Source organism: Rattus norvegicus, chromosome 10, assembly GCF_036323735.1.
Source record: "Rattus norvegicus strain BN/NHsdMcwi chromosome 10, GRCr8, whole genome shotgun sequence".
Lineage (NCBI taxonomy): Eukaryota > Metazoa > Chordata > Mammalia > Rodentia > Muridae > Rattus > Rattus norvegicus.
The window spans coordinates 65,854,368-65,871,784 of record NC_086028.1 but is presented as its reverse complement, the minus strand read 5'-3'; the positions used below and the strand labels follow the sequence as shown (position 1 = coordinate 65,871,784).

At 44.4% G+C, this 17,417-nt stretch overlaps 1 protein-coding gene across 2 annotated transcripts; it reads left to right on the top strand.

Moving 5' to 3' along the window:
• The first annotated feature begins 73 nt into the window (after nucleotides 1–73).
• C10h17orf75 (similar to human chromosome 17 open reading frame 75) lies at nucleotides 74–15,859 on the top strand. Of its 2 annotated transcripts, NM_001139506.2 has the most exons (10): nucleotides 74–260; nucleotides 1,551–1,631; nucleotides 2,874–2,999; nucleotides 4,413–4,556; nucleotides 4,923–4,980; nucleotides 7,238–7,357; nucleotides 9,002–9,066; nucleotides 9,216–9,352; nucleotides 11,323–11,426; nucleotides 11,836–13,011. In NM_001139506.2, exons 1-10 carry the CDS (start codon nucleotides 121–123, stop codon nucleotides 12,040–12,042), a joined length of 1,182 nt encoding a protein of 393 aa, NP_001132978.1. In that variant the 5' UTR covers nucleotides 74–120; the 3' UTR covers nucleotides 12,043–13,011. The 2 variants fall into 2 exon arrangements, with proteins under 2 accessions (NP_001132978.1, XP_063125324.1); XM_063269254.1 differs by lacking the exons at nucleotides 74–260; nucleotides 1,551–1,631; nucleotides 2,874–2,999 and having other exon boundaries at nucleotides 4,413–4,570; nucleotides 4,929–4,980; nucleotides 11,836–15,859.
• Nucleotides 15,860–17,417: the final 1,558 nt, after the last annotated feature.

Here is a 17,417-nt window from a genome sequence, read left to right as displayed (position 1 = left end):
GGGAAGCTGCGGAACTCAGATGTGCGAGGACCGGGAGGAGGTCGAACCGGCGCACAAAGGACCGCCCGGCGGCGGGGGAACGGTTTGACAGGAACACAGGGCCGCGAGGAGGCTGCAGCGATGCTCCCGTCTTTGCAGGAATCGCTGGATGGGGATGAAAAGGAGCTGGAGAGCAGCGAAGAGGGTGGCTCCGCGGAAGAGCGGAGACTCGAGCCGCCGCCCAGCAGCCACTACTGCCTGTACAGCTTCCGCGGAAGCAGGTGCCCGCGCCCTGCCCGCTGCGCCCGCGGCCCCGCCGCCCGGCCTTGCACCCCGCGGCCCCCACTCGCCATCTCCTCTCCCAGCCAAGGTCTCTGGCCCGATGGGCCCTCCTGGCCTCAGTCGGTTCTTTCCGGCTCTCCTGGGTTTTTATGCCCGGCACTCCCAAACCTCTGCCCTCTTTCAGCCGGTCTTTGCAGCCTCTGACATCTGTTCATTTGAGTTCTTGAAAGACGCGTTCCTTCAGAGTCTCTCCCTAGTCCTCTGCTCCTGTCCCCAGTTGACTTCATTTCTATCACACATTTTAACCCCAGCCCTCTAATTTGCTCTGTTTTTTCAGCCTCTCTTGCTCCTCGTTACCTCCTGCATACGCCGGCTGACTTTCCAGGAGTCGTTCTGACCCTGGAATATATTCTTTAAGATGTATTCTTAAATTTTAACTATGTGTTTGTATGTGGGTATTCGCACATGCATACAAATGCCCACTGAGGCCAGAGGTGTCAGATACATCTGGAACTTGAGTTACAGGTGGTTGTAAGGTGGCCTAAGTGGGTGCTTGGAACCAAACTAGGATCATTCCCCAAGAACAGTAAGCGTTGTTAACCTCAGAGATAGCTCCCCAAGTCCTGTTTATTTTTTATTTTAATTAATTTATATTGTCTGAATAAAAAATTATTTGCATTGGTGTTTTGCCTGCATGTCTCTGTGAGGCTGTCTGATCCCCTGGAACAGAAGGTACAGACAGTTGTGAGATGCATGTAGGTGCTGGGAATTGAACTCAAGTCCTCTAGAAGAGCAGCGATGCTCTTAACTACTGTGCCATTTTTCCATCCATTAACTTATTTTTTTTTAAAAACTAATTTTTTAAAAAGATTTGTTTTATGTAAGTACACGATCTTTCTCTTAAGACACACCAGAAGAGGGCGTTGAATTCCATTACAGATGGTTGTGAGCCACCATGTGGTTGCTGGGACTTGAACTCAGGAGCTCTGGAAGAGCAGTCAGTGCTCTTACCACTGAGCCATCTCTCCAGCCCCCCTTAACTTATTTTTAAAGAGGAATTTCTTCAAACTTTCGGGATATTTTGTCTTTTCTCTACTTATTAAATACCCTGAACAGAAAGGAGGGTCTTGTCAGCCCTCTTTTATGGCGTTTCTGCCCTGAGAACAGGCAGTGGAGGACCATGCAGTTGTGGCCTTGCAGCGTTCTGACTGAGTCCTTGTTTTTACCCAGCTTGCAAAGGCTCGATTGACAGCTTATAACTGATAGTACTGTTGTATTGTGTCTTGCAGATTGACACAGAACCGAGGGGATAGTGATGATGGACGTTCATGTGGCACAAATGCAGAAACTCCCTCTGGTGATGATTTCAGGTAAAAAAAAAAAATGGGCATAACTGTTATCTCTGTGCTTTCCCTGTCTGTGCATATCCATAGAAGTCAGTGGGGTGTCTTGTTGCCACTGCGTTCTGAGTCAGACCTTCAGCCTCTCCTATCCTTTAGGAACCTCTCCTGATCTCCCCCTTGACTCTTCCATTCAAGGCAAGAGCAGATGCAAAGACTGACACTGAGTCTGTGATTGAACCCAGAGCTGTGTAAACCCTAGCCAAACTCCAACAGACACTAAGCTTTAGCCGACCGAGTCGTCTTTTTGTGGTTGTTGTTTTTGGGATAGGGTTTCTCACTAGCTGTCTTGGAACTCACTAAGAAGACCAGGTCTTGAACTCACAGGGATCTGCCTGCCTCTAAAGGAGGCAGTTGCTGAGTTTAAAGGCGAGAGCTACTACTTGTGGCAAGATAATGGTCTTTAAGGAGGAAAGGTGAATTTGGCTCAGTCTCAGAAGTTTCAGTCCACGTGGTTTCTTAGCCCTGTTGCCTGTGAGCCAGCAGCAACAGGAATCCAGGCAGGAGCAAAAGCAGAAGAGCCTGTTAACTCCATGGCAGCTAGGGAGAGATGCAAAGAGGGAGAGAGGCAGGCAGCTCCAGCCAACTCCCAACTAGTCAGGGTTCTGATATGTTATTAGGATCATATTTCCAGTGCCTTAGCTTCCATTCACCTTCTACTGGTTCTAATACTTCCAATAGCACTATAGTCTGGGAGCCAAACCTGCCTTCAGGGGACATTCCGAATCTGAATAATAACTCAATAACAGGGGCATCAGGTAGATAGCTTTTTTCTTTTCTCCTCTCTCTCTCTCCTTCTTTCTCTCTCTTTCTCTCTCTCTCTCTCTCTCTCTCTCTCTCTCTCTCTCTGTTTTGTTTTTGTTTGTTTGTTGAGTTTTTTGTCTTTTGAGACAGGGTCTGTCTGTATAAGTCTGTCTGTTCTAGAACTTGCTTTGTAGACCAGGCTGGCCTGGAATTCAGAGATAAGCAAGCCTGCCCTGAGTGGTGGGATTAAAGGAGTGCACCACTGCTGACTAGTTGATCGATTTCTTAAGAGAGCCCCTGAAATTGGTATGATGGTGCATAGCCTGGGGCAAGTTTGAGGCTAACCTAGGCTATGAAGCTAGTTCAAGACCAGTCTGGGCTATACAGGGGCTCTGGCTTTGGTTTGTTACATGTGGCTTATGGGTCTGAGTGCACGGCTGGTAAGGGACGTGTGTCTCGTTTGTGTAGCCTGTCATTGGTGGATTCCAATCTACCATCTGAAGTGGAGCCGGAGCTTCGCAGCTTCATCGCTAAGCGTCTCTCCAAGGGAGCGTTCTTTGAAGGGCTGGGTAATGTTGCATCTGTAGAGCTGAGGTAAGTATAAAATATGCTGTCTCCTGTGTTTTTATTTCTGAGCTAAACATGAGAAGTGTGGAGAAACTCGAAGAGATCTAGACCTGCAGAAAGCATCTTTGTTTTCCATTCCCTGCACCTCCTGCCCTTCCACTCCCAGACAGAGCACTAAATCTTACACATAAATGTTATGAAATTAGCCTGAGTGAGAGCCTGGCATCTGCATGTACTTTCCTCTGTTGTATGCTTAGACAGGAGGCTCTCTAGCTGGAGAGGCAGCCTTGATGGAGAGCACTTTCCTGATGTGTGCAATTCCTCTGTACCTTTGTAATTATCTACCGAAGTGGAAGCTGTATGCCCATGGCTTATAGCATGCTTTCACAAATGCTGATGGAGTTCTTACAAAGGGAGACTAGCAGTTACCGTATTTTCCAGTGCAAAAGTAAACAGAGAAATTAACCTGGAAGCCCAAGGTCACAGGGAGGTCAGGCTTACATAGGCACCCTCAGCCTGATTCCACAGTCTTGCCATTATACTCCTTCAGACCAGGCATTTGTTTAAATATAGATTCCCTTAGGAGCATATACCTCTGGCCCAAGGATAACACTACTGGATAAACATGGCACACCCATGACATGTGGGGGAACATGCTTATTTTTACGTAAACATTCTATGAACAGAGCTGAAATTTGTGTAGATTTTTCTTTAAACAATTAAAAAGTATTTTACGGGGGGTTGGGGATTTAGCTCAGTGGTAGAGTGCTTGCCTAGCAAGCACAAGGCCCTGGGTTCGGTCCCCAGCTCCGAAAAAAAAAAAAGAAAAAAGAAAAAAGAAAGTATTTTATGTATATGGCTATTCTGCCTGCATGAATGTCAGTGCGTAAGGTGTGTGCCTATTTCTTGCAGAGTCCAGGAGCGGGTGTGGGGTCCCCAGGAACAGAAATACAGATGGTTGTGAGCCACCATGTGCTGGGATCGAACCTGGGTCTTTTAGAAGAGCAGCCAGTGATCTTTTAACTGCCAAGCCATCTCCCCAGCCCCTGGACTTTTCACATAAGACAGTGGAATGCAGTGAACCTCTTTTAGAGGCTGGTTGGTTTGTTTTTATGAGACAAGGTTTCACCACGTAACCCTGAGTGGTCTGGAACTCACCATGTAGACCAGGTTGTCCTTGAACTCCTAGAGGTCTACCTATGTCTGCCTGCTAGGGCTGAGATTGATGTGCATCACCACGCCTGATCTGTAGGCTGCTTCATTAGACCTCACGTGGGTGATGTTCCTCCTGCTGAGATAAGCAGGATGGGAAGGTTGGGGAGCTCTGCATGGCGGGCAGTCTGAAAGTGTTACCAGATCAAGACCAGGTTCAGAGCCGCCTACAAAGTGAGGAATGAGAGTACTCAGGTACTTCACTTTACTTTTTCCTTTCTTTTCTAGAATTCCAGGTTACCGAGTTGGTTGTTATTACTGCCTTTTCCAACAGGAAAAACTGCTTCCTGAAATAGCAGCAGTGGAATCTGAACATAACCCTTCTGAATACGTGGTCTGCTTCTTAGGAGGCTCTGAGAAAGGACTGGAGCTATATCCTTTCTTTGGTGTTTGAGGCTATCAGGAAGGAGAGCCAAGGGGGAAATGGCACATGGCCTTTACCCTTAAGGGGGTGTTGGAATGTCATTTGTGACAATTTGTCTAGGCTCTATGAGTGTATTCGTTTGTGTGTGGTAAGAGGAGAGACAGACAGAGAGACAGACAGACAGGGTCTTACTTGTAGTCCCAGAATGGAACTCATTATGTAGACCAGGCTGGCCTTGAACTTACAGTGATCCACCGCCTCTGACACAGTGCTGGAATTAAGGGCACATGCCACTACTCAGCTGAGACTTTGTATTTCTGGCTGGGAGGTAAAATACTGATGGATCATTCTGTGTCTCTTCCTTAAGAACGTACTTTCAGGCTTGAGTTGGACAAGTATATTCAAGGGCTGAAGAGTAACATGAACTGTGAGGTAAGGTGGCTGACTCAGGAGTGATGAGCATGGACATACATGACTACTAGTCCGGTCACTTAGTAGTCACTGACATTTGAATTCTAAATTCTCATCTTGTGGACAGTAGATGAGTGCTGTGTGACATAGGCAGGGAAGGCAGCACTGAAGGTTTCATATTCTACTTTTGATGTGTTGCACCAGTGAAAACGTATTAAATCCAATTGTGGAAACTCACACCTGACATCCTGGCACTTGAGAGGCAGAGTTTGAGGGTAGCCTAGTTTACGTAGCTAATTCCAAGCCTACCAGAGCTCCATAGTGGACCCTATCTCAAAAGCAAAACAAGAACCTGGAAAGATGGATAAATGGTTAGAGCACTGGCTGTTCTTCCAGAGGACTCAGGTTCAATTCCCAGCACTCACATGGCAGCTCACAACCATCTGTAACTCCAGTTCCAGGGGTTCTGACATCTTACCTCCTTGAGCCCCAGGTATGCAAGTGGTAAACAGATATGGAGGCAAAATACCCAATTAAAATAAATTTTAAAAAAAGATAGCTGGGAGATGTCGCAAAAGTAAAGGTGCCTACCACCAAGTCTGACTGACTTGAGTTTGACACCCAGGACTCGTATTGTGGAATGAGAGAACTGACTTACATGGGTTGTCCTCTGACCTCCGTGTATGGAGGGCACATGTATGCACACACAGAAATAAAGTGAAAAAGAAAGACAAACATATGTGAAACTTAGTGTCAGTTAATAACATCCTGGTGGGGAAGAAGATACCTTTTATCTGATTTCTAGGTACACAGGACTCATACTTTGGTGAGCATGAGGGGTCCATCAGAGATATGCTATGCCATAGTCTATAGATATCAAGTTTTAAAAACATTTCATTATTTTATGAATTGGTCATATCTATATTGAGTAATTTATCTAAACTTGTCAAAACTATGTTTTCTAGCCAGGTGTGCTGCTGCGAGTCTACACTCCCAGCACTGGGAAGATGGAAACAGGAGAATCAGGAGGTTAAGGTAGTCTCAGCTACAGAGAATTTGACACCCATCTGATTTATGTAAGGTGCTGATGTAAGGTGCTGTCTGAAAAAAACTAGATGGTGGTAGCTCTTGCATTTAAACCCAGCATAGTAATCGAATCTCTGAGTTCAAGGCCAGCTTGGTCTACAGAAGGAATTTCAGGACATCCAGGACTACACAGAGAAACATGTCTTGAAAAAACAAAATAAAACACCCCCCCCTCCACCACCACCACCAAGAAAGAAGTATGGCCAGGCACATTGGCACGTAGTTATAATCTCAGTATCTGGGAGGTTTAAGATTTCAAGGTCAAGGCTGGCCTGCATTACATGGTTAAACCATGTCTTACAAACAAACAAACATGAGATACCAGTCCTAGTTTTTGTTTTCTAACTCAGGAGTATAGGGGTAAAGGGGATGGAAAGATGATGGCTCATCAGTTAAGAACACTTACTGCTTTTCCAGAAAGTTCTTAGCACCCAAGTCTGGTGGCTCACAATCACCAATAACTCCAGTTCCAGAGAGTTCAGCACCCACTTCTGGACTCCAGGAGGCATCCACAGGAACATAATTATGTACATACAGATACAAATAAAAATTTTTAAGTTATTTTGAAGAGGGGCTAAGAAGGAGGCTTAGTATGTAAAGGGCTTACAATGCAAGCATGAGGACCTGAGTTTGGACTCCAACATCCACAAAGAAATTTGGGTGTGGTGACGTCACCTGTTATACCAGTGTTGAAGTTGGGGAGACAGAGAGATGGCTGTACCTTGCTGGCCGGCCAGCCAGGTTCAGGGAGAATCCCTTACTCAAGAAAATAAGACGGAGGGGCTGGGGAAGTGCTGCCCGCCAGGACTGAAGACCTAAGATCAGCATTCTGCACCCACACGGCTGGAGGCCAGGACTGACTTCTGCAAGCTGTTCTAAACACAGACACCATGACACAAACCTGTCCAGTACCACTCCAAAGATGTAATTTAAAATGAGGTAGAGAGGGGTTGGGGATTTAGCTCAGCGTAGAGCGCTTGCCTAGCGAGCGCAAGGCCCTGGGTTCGGTCCCCAGCTCCGAAAAAAAGAAAAAAAAAATGAGGTAGAGAGAATTGAGGAAGACATCTCATGTCAGCCATTAGCTTACATGCACAGAATACATATACCATACACACAGAGCAAAAAAGAAAAAAAGTCTAGTAAGCTAAAGGCTTTTATGATACTACAACAAATGGCATTCCCTCTTGATTAGGAAAGGAGCCTGGGGAGTGATCTGAAGTCCTATCTGAACAGCTGGTATGAGGATGTGCTGTGTCCGATCCAAAGGGTGGTTCTTCTCTTTCAGGAGAAACTGACCTTTCTGCTACATGCTGTAAGTAATGCTCCTGAACGAGCGCTCCCGACGACAACTGCCTCAACGAGCTCGGCCATTTAGAAACACACTCCTTTTCTCTAAATGCTACCTTTCCCTTCCTGTGTATTTCCTCAGACTATGCTGTTTAGACCACATCTTACTGACTCTCACCTAGAAAGTTCTTGTTTAAGGTAGGGTTGAATTGTAAATCTCAGCAAAGTCCTTCCATTAAAACATGTGCTTTCAGGCAGCAGTGCTGGTGCATGTCTACACTCCCAGCACTGGGGGGTGGAAGCAGAATCAGGAGGTTAGGGCCAGTCTCAGCTGCATAGAGCGTTTAACACCCACGTGATTTATGTACGAACCTGGTCCATCATAGCTGGGTCACATTAAAAAAAATAAACTTTTCTTTTTAGCCACTTTTAAAGATAGGTTCTTACCAGGCAGTGGTGCTGCACACCTTTAATTTAGCACTTGGGAGGCAGAGGCAGGAGATCTCTGAGTTTGAGGGCAGCCTGGTCTATAGGAGAACCAAGGCTATGCAGGGAAACCCTGTCTCAAAAAGCAAGAGAGAGAGAGAGAGAGAGAGAGAGAGAGAGAGAGAGAGAGAGAGAGAGAGAGAGAAGAGACCTCACTATGTAGTCTAGGATTGCTTAACTTTTTAAAGAAAAGACTTAAATTCCTCATTTGTGTGTGTGTACACGTTTCTGAGGTGGTTCTCATCTTCCTCCTTGTTCTATGTGATATACTACGGGCTGGTTGGCCCTTGAGCTTTTTGCTGGTTGTGTCATTTCTACTTCCCATGTCACCATAGGAGTGCCAGGTTATAGTCCCAAATCTGACTTCTCACATGGGTTCCAGGGATCTCACTCAGATTGTCTGCTTGAACAGCCAGCACTTTTGCACTCACTGAGTCTTTTTCCTGCCTTTGATTCCTACCTACCTCAGTGCCAGGACTGTGGACCTGCCCACCCACACCATCTTAAATAATTACCGTCTGAAATAAAGGGAAACAGTGCAATTTCTAGACTGTTTGAAAAAAGCAATGCAGTTTTAACTATGAAAATGTTTAGGCCCCACACAAGCCTGATGACCTTAGTTCAAGCCTCAGATTCCATAAGGTGGCAGGAGAATCAAATCCCAGAATTTTTGTTCTGCCGTCCATCCGTGTGTGTGTGTGTGTGTGTGTGTGTGTGTGTGTGTGTGTGTGTGTGTGTGTGTTTTCATTCTTTGAGATGTTTACACACACACATACACACATAGACATGTGCCCACACACATACTAAATTAATAGATAGATTTGGGGGCTACTATATACTTGCTGCCAAACTTGACAACCTGAGTTCAAACCCTGGAACCCTCATGCTGGAAGTTGACCTCTGACCTCCACAAGAGTACATACAGCCCCCATTAAAATAAGTAAGTAAAGTAAAGAAATGCTGAAAAATGCTAAAACACATGCTTCTAATCCTAGCATTAGGGAAACTGAGGCTGGAGGATCAGAAGCTCCAGGCTAGCCTATGCTTAGAGCTTAGAGCACTTGCAGAAGATGCAATGGCTAGTGCTCTTAGTGCCTGGGGCACGATGCATTTGGATGGGAGTGCTGGACCAGTGAGGAACAGGAGGCAAGTGCTAACTGTTCCTTCTCCCTCTCTCTCATAGGCTCTGAGTTACACTCCTGTTGAATTTAAAGAATCAGATGAAAAAACAAAGAGAGACATTAACAGGTAAAGACAATTTCTTAAGAAAGCACACCCCACCCCCACCCCACCCCATGCATGTCCCGGCAAGCTCAACCTCCCCTTCCTGTTCAGAATGCATTTGCTTTCTCCTGTTCTGCAATGCTGGTTGTGGAAAGGACTTGTATATGTGACAGGTTTCTGAGTGTCGCCAGTCTCCAAGGACTTATTCATGAAGGCACCATGACCTCTTTGTGCATGGCCATGACAGAGGAACAGCATAAGTCTGTGATCATCGACTGTAGTGGCCCCCAGCCTCAGTTTCACAATGCAGGTGAGTCGGAAACCAAGAGGCACTGTGTGGACCTCTTGGACTGAAAGCACAAGATACAGACATGTTCTTCTTATGCAGTACTAAGCTTGTGGAGACCTTAGTGATCCTAGAAACAGGGGTTCAAGTCATGCTTGGTATGTAAGAAAACTCACATGTGTACACAGGAGCAAACTTTTAATATTTTGAGACAGGTTCTCGCTGTATAGTCTAGGTTGGCTTTGAGCTGACAGCCCTCCTAGAATTACAAGAATGTATCATATAAAGGCTTATTTTTGGTTGGTCGATTGGTTGATTGCTTTTGAGAAACAGTCTCATATAGGCTATACTGGCCTTGTACTTCTAACTCTCTTGCCTCTACTTTCTAAGGACCTCATGCTTGCATGGCCAAGAGCCTCATCCATTGAGCCACCTCCCCAACTCTAAAGGCATTTTAAACATTTCTTAATCATTTAGTTTGTATATACATGAGCATGTATGAAGATTAGAGAGCAGCTTTTGGGAAAGGTTTTTCTCCTTCTATCATTAGGATCAAACTCAGGGTTGTCTCAAATACCTTCATCCACTGAGTCACCTTGCTAGCCCCACATAAAGGCTTTGTGTGTGTGTGTGTGTGTGTGTGTGTGTGTGTGTGTGTGTGTGTGTGTGCATGTGCATGTCTGTCCATGTGTGTAGAAGTGTAAGTGCTACAGTGTGCATGTGTTTTTCAGGCCTAGCTTGCCCATGAACTTTGAGGCCTCTCCTGTCCTTCCTTCCATCTCCTCATATAATGCTGAGAATACAGATGCCTGCACTGTGTGTATCAACCTTTACAGGGTCTAGGGATTCCAATTGAGGTCCTCATGCTGTGCGACAAGTGCTTTTTCCTTCCTGGCCATTTCTCTCACCCACCAAGACCTCTTTGAAACACGATCTCACTATGTATCCCAGGCTGTCCTCAGACTCTGTTTACCCTCTGACTGCTAGGATTAAAGGTGTTGGGCCACACATGGCAGCCTTCTTTTTGAGACAATGTTTCAAAAACCTGGAACTTACTACATAAACTAGACTGTCTCCTAAGTTTGGGAGGATCTCAGGATACAAGCGAACAGCTCTATACATACTCTTTGTTGTTTCCGTTGTTGTAATGGGCTCTCTTCTCAGTGATCCTCTACCTCTGCCTCTCTCTCTCCAGTGCTGGATTTAAAGGCATATACCAACATACCCAGCTTCTAAAGCATTTTTTGATAAATTGGAAGAAACCCAAATGTTTACCAACAGGAATTCAATAATAAACTGCTAATTTACACAGTGGCATGTAGAGCAGCTAAAGTGAACTAGAAATACATGTTAGTATGGCTCAGAAACAAAGTTTAGTGAAGCAGCCTCTAAGAAAACCACACAAAGCTTTAACATGTACAAAACACACTTATATAAGGTAAAGGTAGGTAGCCAAAGCTTAAAGTATGTATAGGAACGTCAGTCTTTTCTGACGGGGAGGAAGGGACTGCACTTGACTGTGTGGGGATTTCTTAGCTATGCGTTAACAGTTTTTGACACCAAAGCAGAAGTGTGTTTTGTTTTGTTTTGTTGCTTGTTTTTTGTTTTTGGTTGGTCGTTTGGTTGATTTCTCCAGACAGGGTTTCTCTGTGTAATAGCCCTGGTCGTCTTGGACTTGCTTTGTAGATCAGGCTGGCCTTGAACTCATAAGCCCCACCTGCTGCTGTCTCCTAAGTGCTGGGAGTTTTAAATATTTATAAATGTTTTTATAAAGAAATTCATGTGCCAGGCCTGGATAGATGGTTAATAGCATGTACTGCTCTTTCAGAAAACTAGACTTGTGTTTGGCACATCTGCTCTCCCAGGGTACCTGTACTCAGGTACACATGTGCACATATATCCATAAGGGAAAATAACAAAAGTAAACTCTTTAAAAGCTGGAATGCATGTATGTGCTCTGTGGAACTTAGTCTCCTGTATTTGCTGTTGTTTAGGAAGCAACCGTTTCTGTGAGGACTGGATGCAAGCTTTCTTACACAGTGCTGAGGGCGGCAACCCTTTTCTTTTCAGACAAGTCCTGGAAAACTTTAAACTGAAGGTAATGAATTGGCTGTGGGCCAAGAGCCAGCTACATTGTTTTTGTTCTGCATCTAATTAGGCAGGTGGTAGCTCAGAGATGGGCTTTTGCAGTTACAATGTCCTTTAAATGGGGCATCCTCAGAGCTCAGAACACAGGCCAGCCAGAGTTATAGTGAGACCCTGTGTCAAGAAACAAAACAAGGGGCTGGGGATTTAGCTCAGTGGTAGAGCGCTTACCTAGGAAGCGCAAGGCCCTGGGTTCGGTCCCCAGCTCCGGAAAAAAAAGAACCAAAAAAAAAAAAAAATAGTAAGAAACAAAACAAAAACTGACATTCTCAGTGTACACTGAATGCTCAGCTAGAGAGGAGCTATTTTTCAAGTAGGTCATCATCTCACCGAACTGTTTTAACAGGCTAATCTTTTTCTAGGCTATACAAGACACAAACAATTTGAAGAGATTTATCCGGCAGGCAGAGATGAATCATTACGCTTTGTTTAAATGTTACCTGTTCCTTAAGAACTGTGGCAGTGGCGATATCCTTTTGAAGATTGTTAAAGTAGAACATGAAGAAATGCCCGAGGCCAAAAGTGTGGTGGCGGTCCTTGAAGAATTCATGAGAGAAGCACTTGTCTGACATTCTGGTCCCGAGTTGAGGATCTGTTTCATGGAGTATCATATTGAGGGGCATGTGAGGGACTGTAGTTACCATTGTTTATAGATTGCGCTGCTCCTAAGGTGACTGGAAACACCCGCTTCTTCCTTTTGTGCTTTTTTGTTTAACTTACTTAAACACAACAATCAGAGGGATGTCTTCACCAGGTTCTAGGCAGATGTCATGTGTTACAACTGGAGTTTTACTGCCTTGCTAGTCTCTTAAATCCTAAGCATCAAACACGGGTCGCCTGAAAAGCTCTGGAGATGATATTTGGCTACTTGGGAAAGCTCGCTGTAGTGTTTAGCAGGACTTCCTCTTCCAAAAGAAACACAGTATGTCTTTCTCAGTACTTTGTAGAAGTGTTTGAAGCATAGGATCCTAGCGAGGTGTGCTGCTGCCTGTAATCCCAGCTAATCAGGAGGTTGGGCAGGAGGTTCTGAGGTTCCAGGCCAGCCTGAGCTCCAAAGTGAGTTTATATCCAGCCTGGACTACATGGTATCATCATCATCCCATCATAGACAACCTGTTCAATCTGTGAGTGCCTGATGTATATCGATGGTTGCATGAAGGATGAAACCAGCTTTTTAGGCAAATATACAAATAATGAGTGTATAAGAATTTAAAAATGAGTTTTACATATAGAAGTTTGTAGGCTGCCGAGATGGCTTAGAAGGTAAAGAAACCTGCCACCAAGTCTGACGACCTATGTTCAATCCCCAGTATTCACATGGTAGGAGAGAATCAGTTTTACAAATTCCCTCTGACCCATACATACCTGCATACACAATAGATAAATCTATTAAGAAATGGTGGGCTGGAGAGGCAGCTCAGCAGTTAAGAGCATTGTTGCTCTCAGAGGAGCCAACACCTGCTTGGTGGCTCACAACCATCTGTAACTTCAATTTCAAGGGATTTGACACCCTGTTCTGACCTCCTCAGGATCAGGCACACATGTAATGTACAGATATACATGCGGACAAAACATGCACATAAAATAATCTAAAACCAATAAGGAAGAAAGAAAAGAAAGAGGAAGAGAAGAAAGGAATATACTAGCTTCAAGATGAAACATTCTCTCTGATTAAAAAGCGCTTGTGGAAATGGCCACATTATTTACAGGTATTTACTCGCCCGGAGCCTTTATTTTCTTCTTTGTTTTTAGATGAAAGCGCTGGAGTTCTTTTTTTTTTTTTTTTTTTTTGGTTCTTTTTTTCGGAGCTGGGGACCAAACCCAGGGCCTTGCGCTTCCTAGGTAAGCGCTCTACCACTGAGCTAAATCCCCAGCCCCAGCGCTGGAGTTCTTAAACAGTATTAAGAAAAAGGAAGAGGGCTGGAGAGATGGCTCAGTGGTTAAGAGCACCGACTGCTCTTCCTGAGGTCCTGAGTTCAAATCCCAGCAACCACATGGCGGCTCACAGCCATCTGTGATGAGATCTGATACAAAATAAATAAATAAATCTTTAAAAAAAAAAAAAAGAAAGAAAAAGGAAGAAAAACAGTAAATATAGGAAATATCCTTTACAAGCAAATATAAGAATGCACTTGAGGCCAAATGTGGTGATTCATGTCTTTGAATGTAACCCTCCACGAGACATAGGCAGTTGGATCTCTGAGTTTAGGGACAGTTTGATTTACTCAATTACATAGCACTCTTCAGGCCAGTCGGAGGTACACAGTGAGACTCTGTCTCAATAAATAAGAAAATAAACAATATTTTTTAAAAATTAAAAATGTAAACAAATTCTTCCCATCACAGTTGCTCGTTGATTTTAGATTTTTGTGTCTGTCACAAGCCTCAGATCATTTTACCCTGAATCAATTGCAAGTGAGTAGTCATTTCTAATTCCCATGGCTGCCAGCTGCAGCCACACACATAGCTGTTCTGCATAGCTCTTTAATAAATCCATTTGATAATGATTTTGGTTTATAAAATCAGGAGACTGCCTTGGGGATGCTGTCTCAGAGGAGCATGCGTCTGTAAAACGGAGACACTCTTGACTGCTTGTCAGCCCTTCTGGGAGCGGGGTTCTGGCCTTCAGAGTGACTGGTGGTGGCTCTCTGCCTTCACCCCACCATCGCCATCAGTCAGTTAGGGACATGACTCACCATGCCCTTTCTCTTTCTTTAATGAGAAATACAATTCAGGGTCTTCATAAATGCTTTCATCTGGCTTTAAAGTTTAATAACTTGGATTATAGGCAGTATAGGAAAGAATGTAAGTAGCATTTTTATAGCTGATGGCTGGATAGTCAGCAGCTCTGTGGCACTTTTCTTGAATCTTTTCCTAATGCACTTGCTGCCCACTTGGAAATCATTAAAAATGAGCAACTTTAGGACATTGAGATTTTGAATCCATAAAATAATAATTTTATTTTCAAACTCACAATCAGGAGTGTAGCAAATGGAACTCAAAAAATAAGTGTAGGGGCTGGGGGCTGGGGGGAGTAGCTTAGGGTAAAGTACTTGCTGTGCAAGCTCGAGGACCTCAGTTTGATTTTCAGAACCTACATACAAAAGCCAGGCATGCTAGCTTGTGCTTGTAACCCCAGCACTGGGGAGGAAGACAGTCTTTACTGCCCAACCTAGCTGACTTGGTAAGCTTCAGGACAGCAGAGACCTCATCAGAAAACAAATGGGGAAAAAAAAATAGCTCAATGGATAAAGGCCCAAACCACCCAATCTGACGCCTGAGTTCTCTCTCCAGACCCATGTGAAGGTGGAGGAGAGCCCACTCCTGCAAGCTGCTCTCTCACTCTCTAAATGCTTCCCTCAAAGCTAACTCTTTTTTTTTTTTTTTTGGTTCTTTTTTTTCGGAGCTGGGGACCGAACCCAGGGCCTTGCACTTCCTAGGCAAGCGCTCTACCACTGAGCTAAATCCCCAACCCCTCAAAGCTAACTCTTAATTAACACACAGGAAAACAAAAGGTGATGCTCCTGAGGATTGACCTCTGACCTCCAAATGTCTACACACACAAATAACAGTATACGTAATAATAATTAAGAACAAAAGCAAACGCAGCTGGCCGTGGTAGTGCACACCTTTACTTCCAACACTCAGGAGGCAGAGGCAGCTGGTGGACAGAGTAAGTTACAGAACAGCCAGGGCTACACAGAGAAACCCTGTCTTGAAAACCAAAACGTGGGTTGGGGATTTGGCTCAGTGGTAGAGCGCTTACCTAGGAAGCGCAAGGCCCTGGGTTCGGTCCCCAGCTCCGAAAAAAAGAACCAAAAAAAAAAAAAAAAAAAAAAAAAAAAAAGCAGCTGCATTAAATCACTGGTGGATACAGGAACACCATAAGTCTCTATTCTTTGCTTATTCGTAGGTACTCACTTCTTTGTAACGTAGGCCTGCTACAGTACACAATTGTATATAGTAGTCTCGTGTTTAAGAAGAATCTGCAAACTCTGTACCACTATTAAAGACAAGAAAAAAAGATGTCATGGAATTGATTATCTTGTTGATATGAAAAAACAGCTCATAATCATAAACCTATGCTGTATTCAAATCTAAATAAGTAAATGTATTAAATTTTAAAGGCTTGGGGATAGGGGCTGGGGGAGCACCTTCTCAGAGGCAAAGAAGAGGGGAGATAGGGCAAAGATTCTAGGAGGGGGTACTGGGAGGGGGCAACGTTTGAAATGTAAATAAAATAATAAGGGCTTAAAAAGTGTTTGTTCAGATGTGAAATAAACTTGTGCTTGTGTGCAATGCATAGGAAATATGTTTGCCTTGTATCAAAATGTATATTTGTAACAATAAAACAAAGCTTCTAGTCAAGGCAGATATTTTACCTAACTGAGCTTAATTCTTACCTTTAATTATTTCCAGTAATTTTACATGGAAATTATTTTTTACACTCTCTCTCTCTCTCTCTCTCTCCACTAAAATGTGTGAAAAAACTCGAATGACCTGTTGGAATGTATGCGGAAGAGGTAAACATGTTTTCTGACTGGTTTGTTTGTTGTCTAAAAGCAGTTTCACCTGCAGGGTGCAGCAGCTCAGGTCCTTTCCCCTCTCACTGTTCAGAATGATAGGACACCAGATGAGGGTGCAGGCTTTTACACAGAGGCAGGAGGATCGCTGAGGTGGAGGCTAGCCTGGTCTACAGAGCGATTTCCAGGACAGCAAGAGTTACACAGAGAAACCCTGTCTCAAACAAAACAAAACAAAAGTGAGAGAAAGGACTAGATCCTGGAATTTGGGGTGACAGGAAGTAGTGACAGGGCTGACAAGTGAAGACTGAACAAACATTTCAAAGTTACCAACTGTTCCTGCATGGCCTTGAGCTGATGCAATGTGACAGACTCTTTTTACAGTGCATGTTCATGTGTTTGCATGTATATATGGAGATCAAAGGACATTGTATATGTGGCCTGAGGCTTGCCAAGTAGACTAGGTGGCCAGCTGGCGAGTCCCAGAGATTTGCCTCTGCTGTGCTGGGATGGCAAGTGTGCAGCACACCAGTCTTCATGGTGCACAGCCACTTAGTTGAGCTTTCTCCCTAACCAGAAATTGGCTTTTTGTTGACATGGTCTTTCTCTTCTGTCATTCTGGCAGTCCCAGAACTCCATCTGTATGTCAGGCTGGCCTTGAACTCAGATCTGCCTGCCTCTCTTTCCCAAGTGTTGGGATTAAAATCATGCACAACCATGGCCAGCCAGGAACGGCTTCTTCTAACTGTCTATCATTGCATGGTTTAATGCCCTTAAAGTCCCATACGATATATAGGGGCCAAGAATATAAACACTGGGACCAGGCCTAGGTGTGGTCCCACCTACAATATAAGTTACAATCAGCATGTGACTAAACTCTAAGTCTTCCTCTGTTGTACAAACATGGGATTGTTCACAAGCATTTTACATAAAACAGCTATGAAAATGGCAGAGTGTGGTGGCACACTCCTTTAGTCCGAGCACTCAGGAGTCAAAGGCAGGGGGATGTTTAAAATCAGCCAAGCAAGCCAGGGTTACATAGTAAGACCCTGTCTCCAAAAAAGACAAAACATTAGCTAGAAAAATACCTACCTCATTGTCTTAGGCTTTTCCTACTGTGAACAGACACCGTGACCAAGGCAACTCTTATAAAGACAACCTTTAATTGGGCTGGCTTACAGGTTCAGAGGTTCAGTTCATTGTCATCAAGGCAGGAGCATGGCAGCGTCCAGGCAGGCATGGTGCAGGAGGAGCTGAGAGTTCTACATCTTTATCTGAAGGCTGCTAGTTGAAAACTGGCTTCCAGGCAGCTAGGATGAGGGTCTTAAAGCCCACACCCATAGCGACACACTACTCCAACAAGGCCACATCTCCAAATAGTGCCACTCTCGGGGCCAAGCATATGCAAACCACATCTAGCA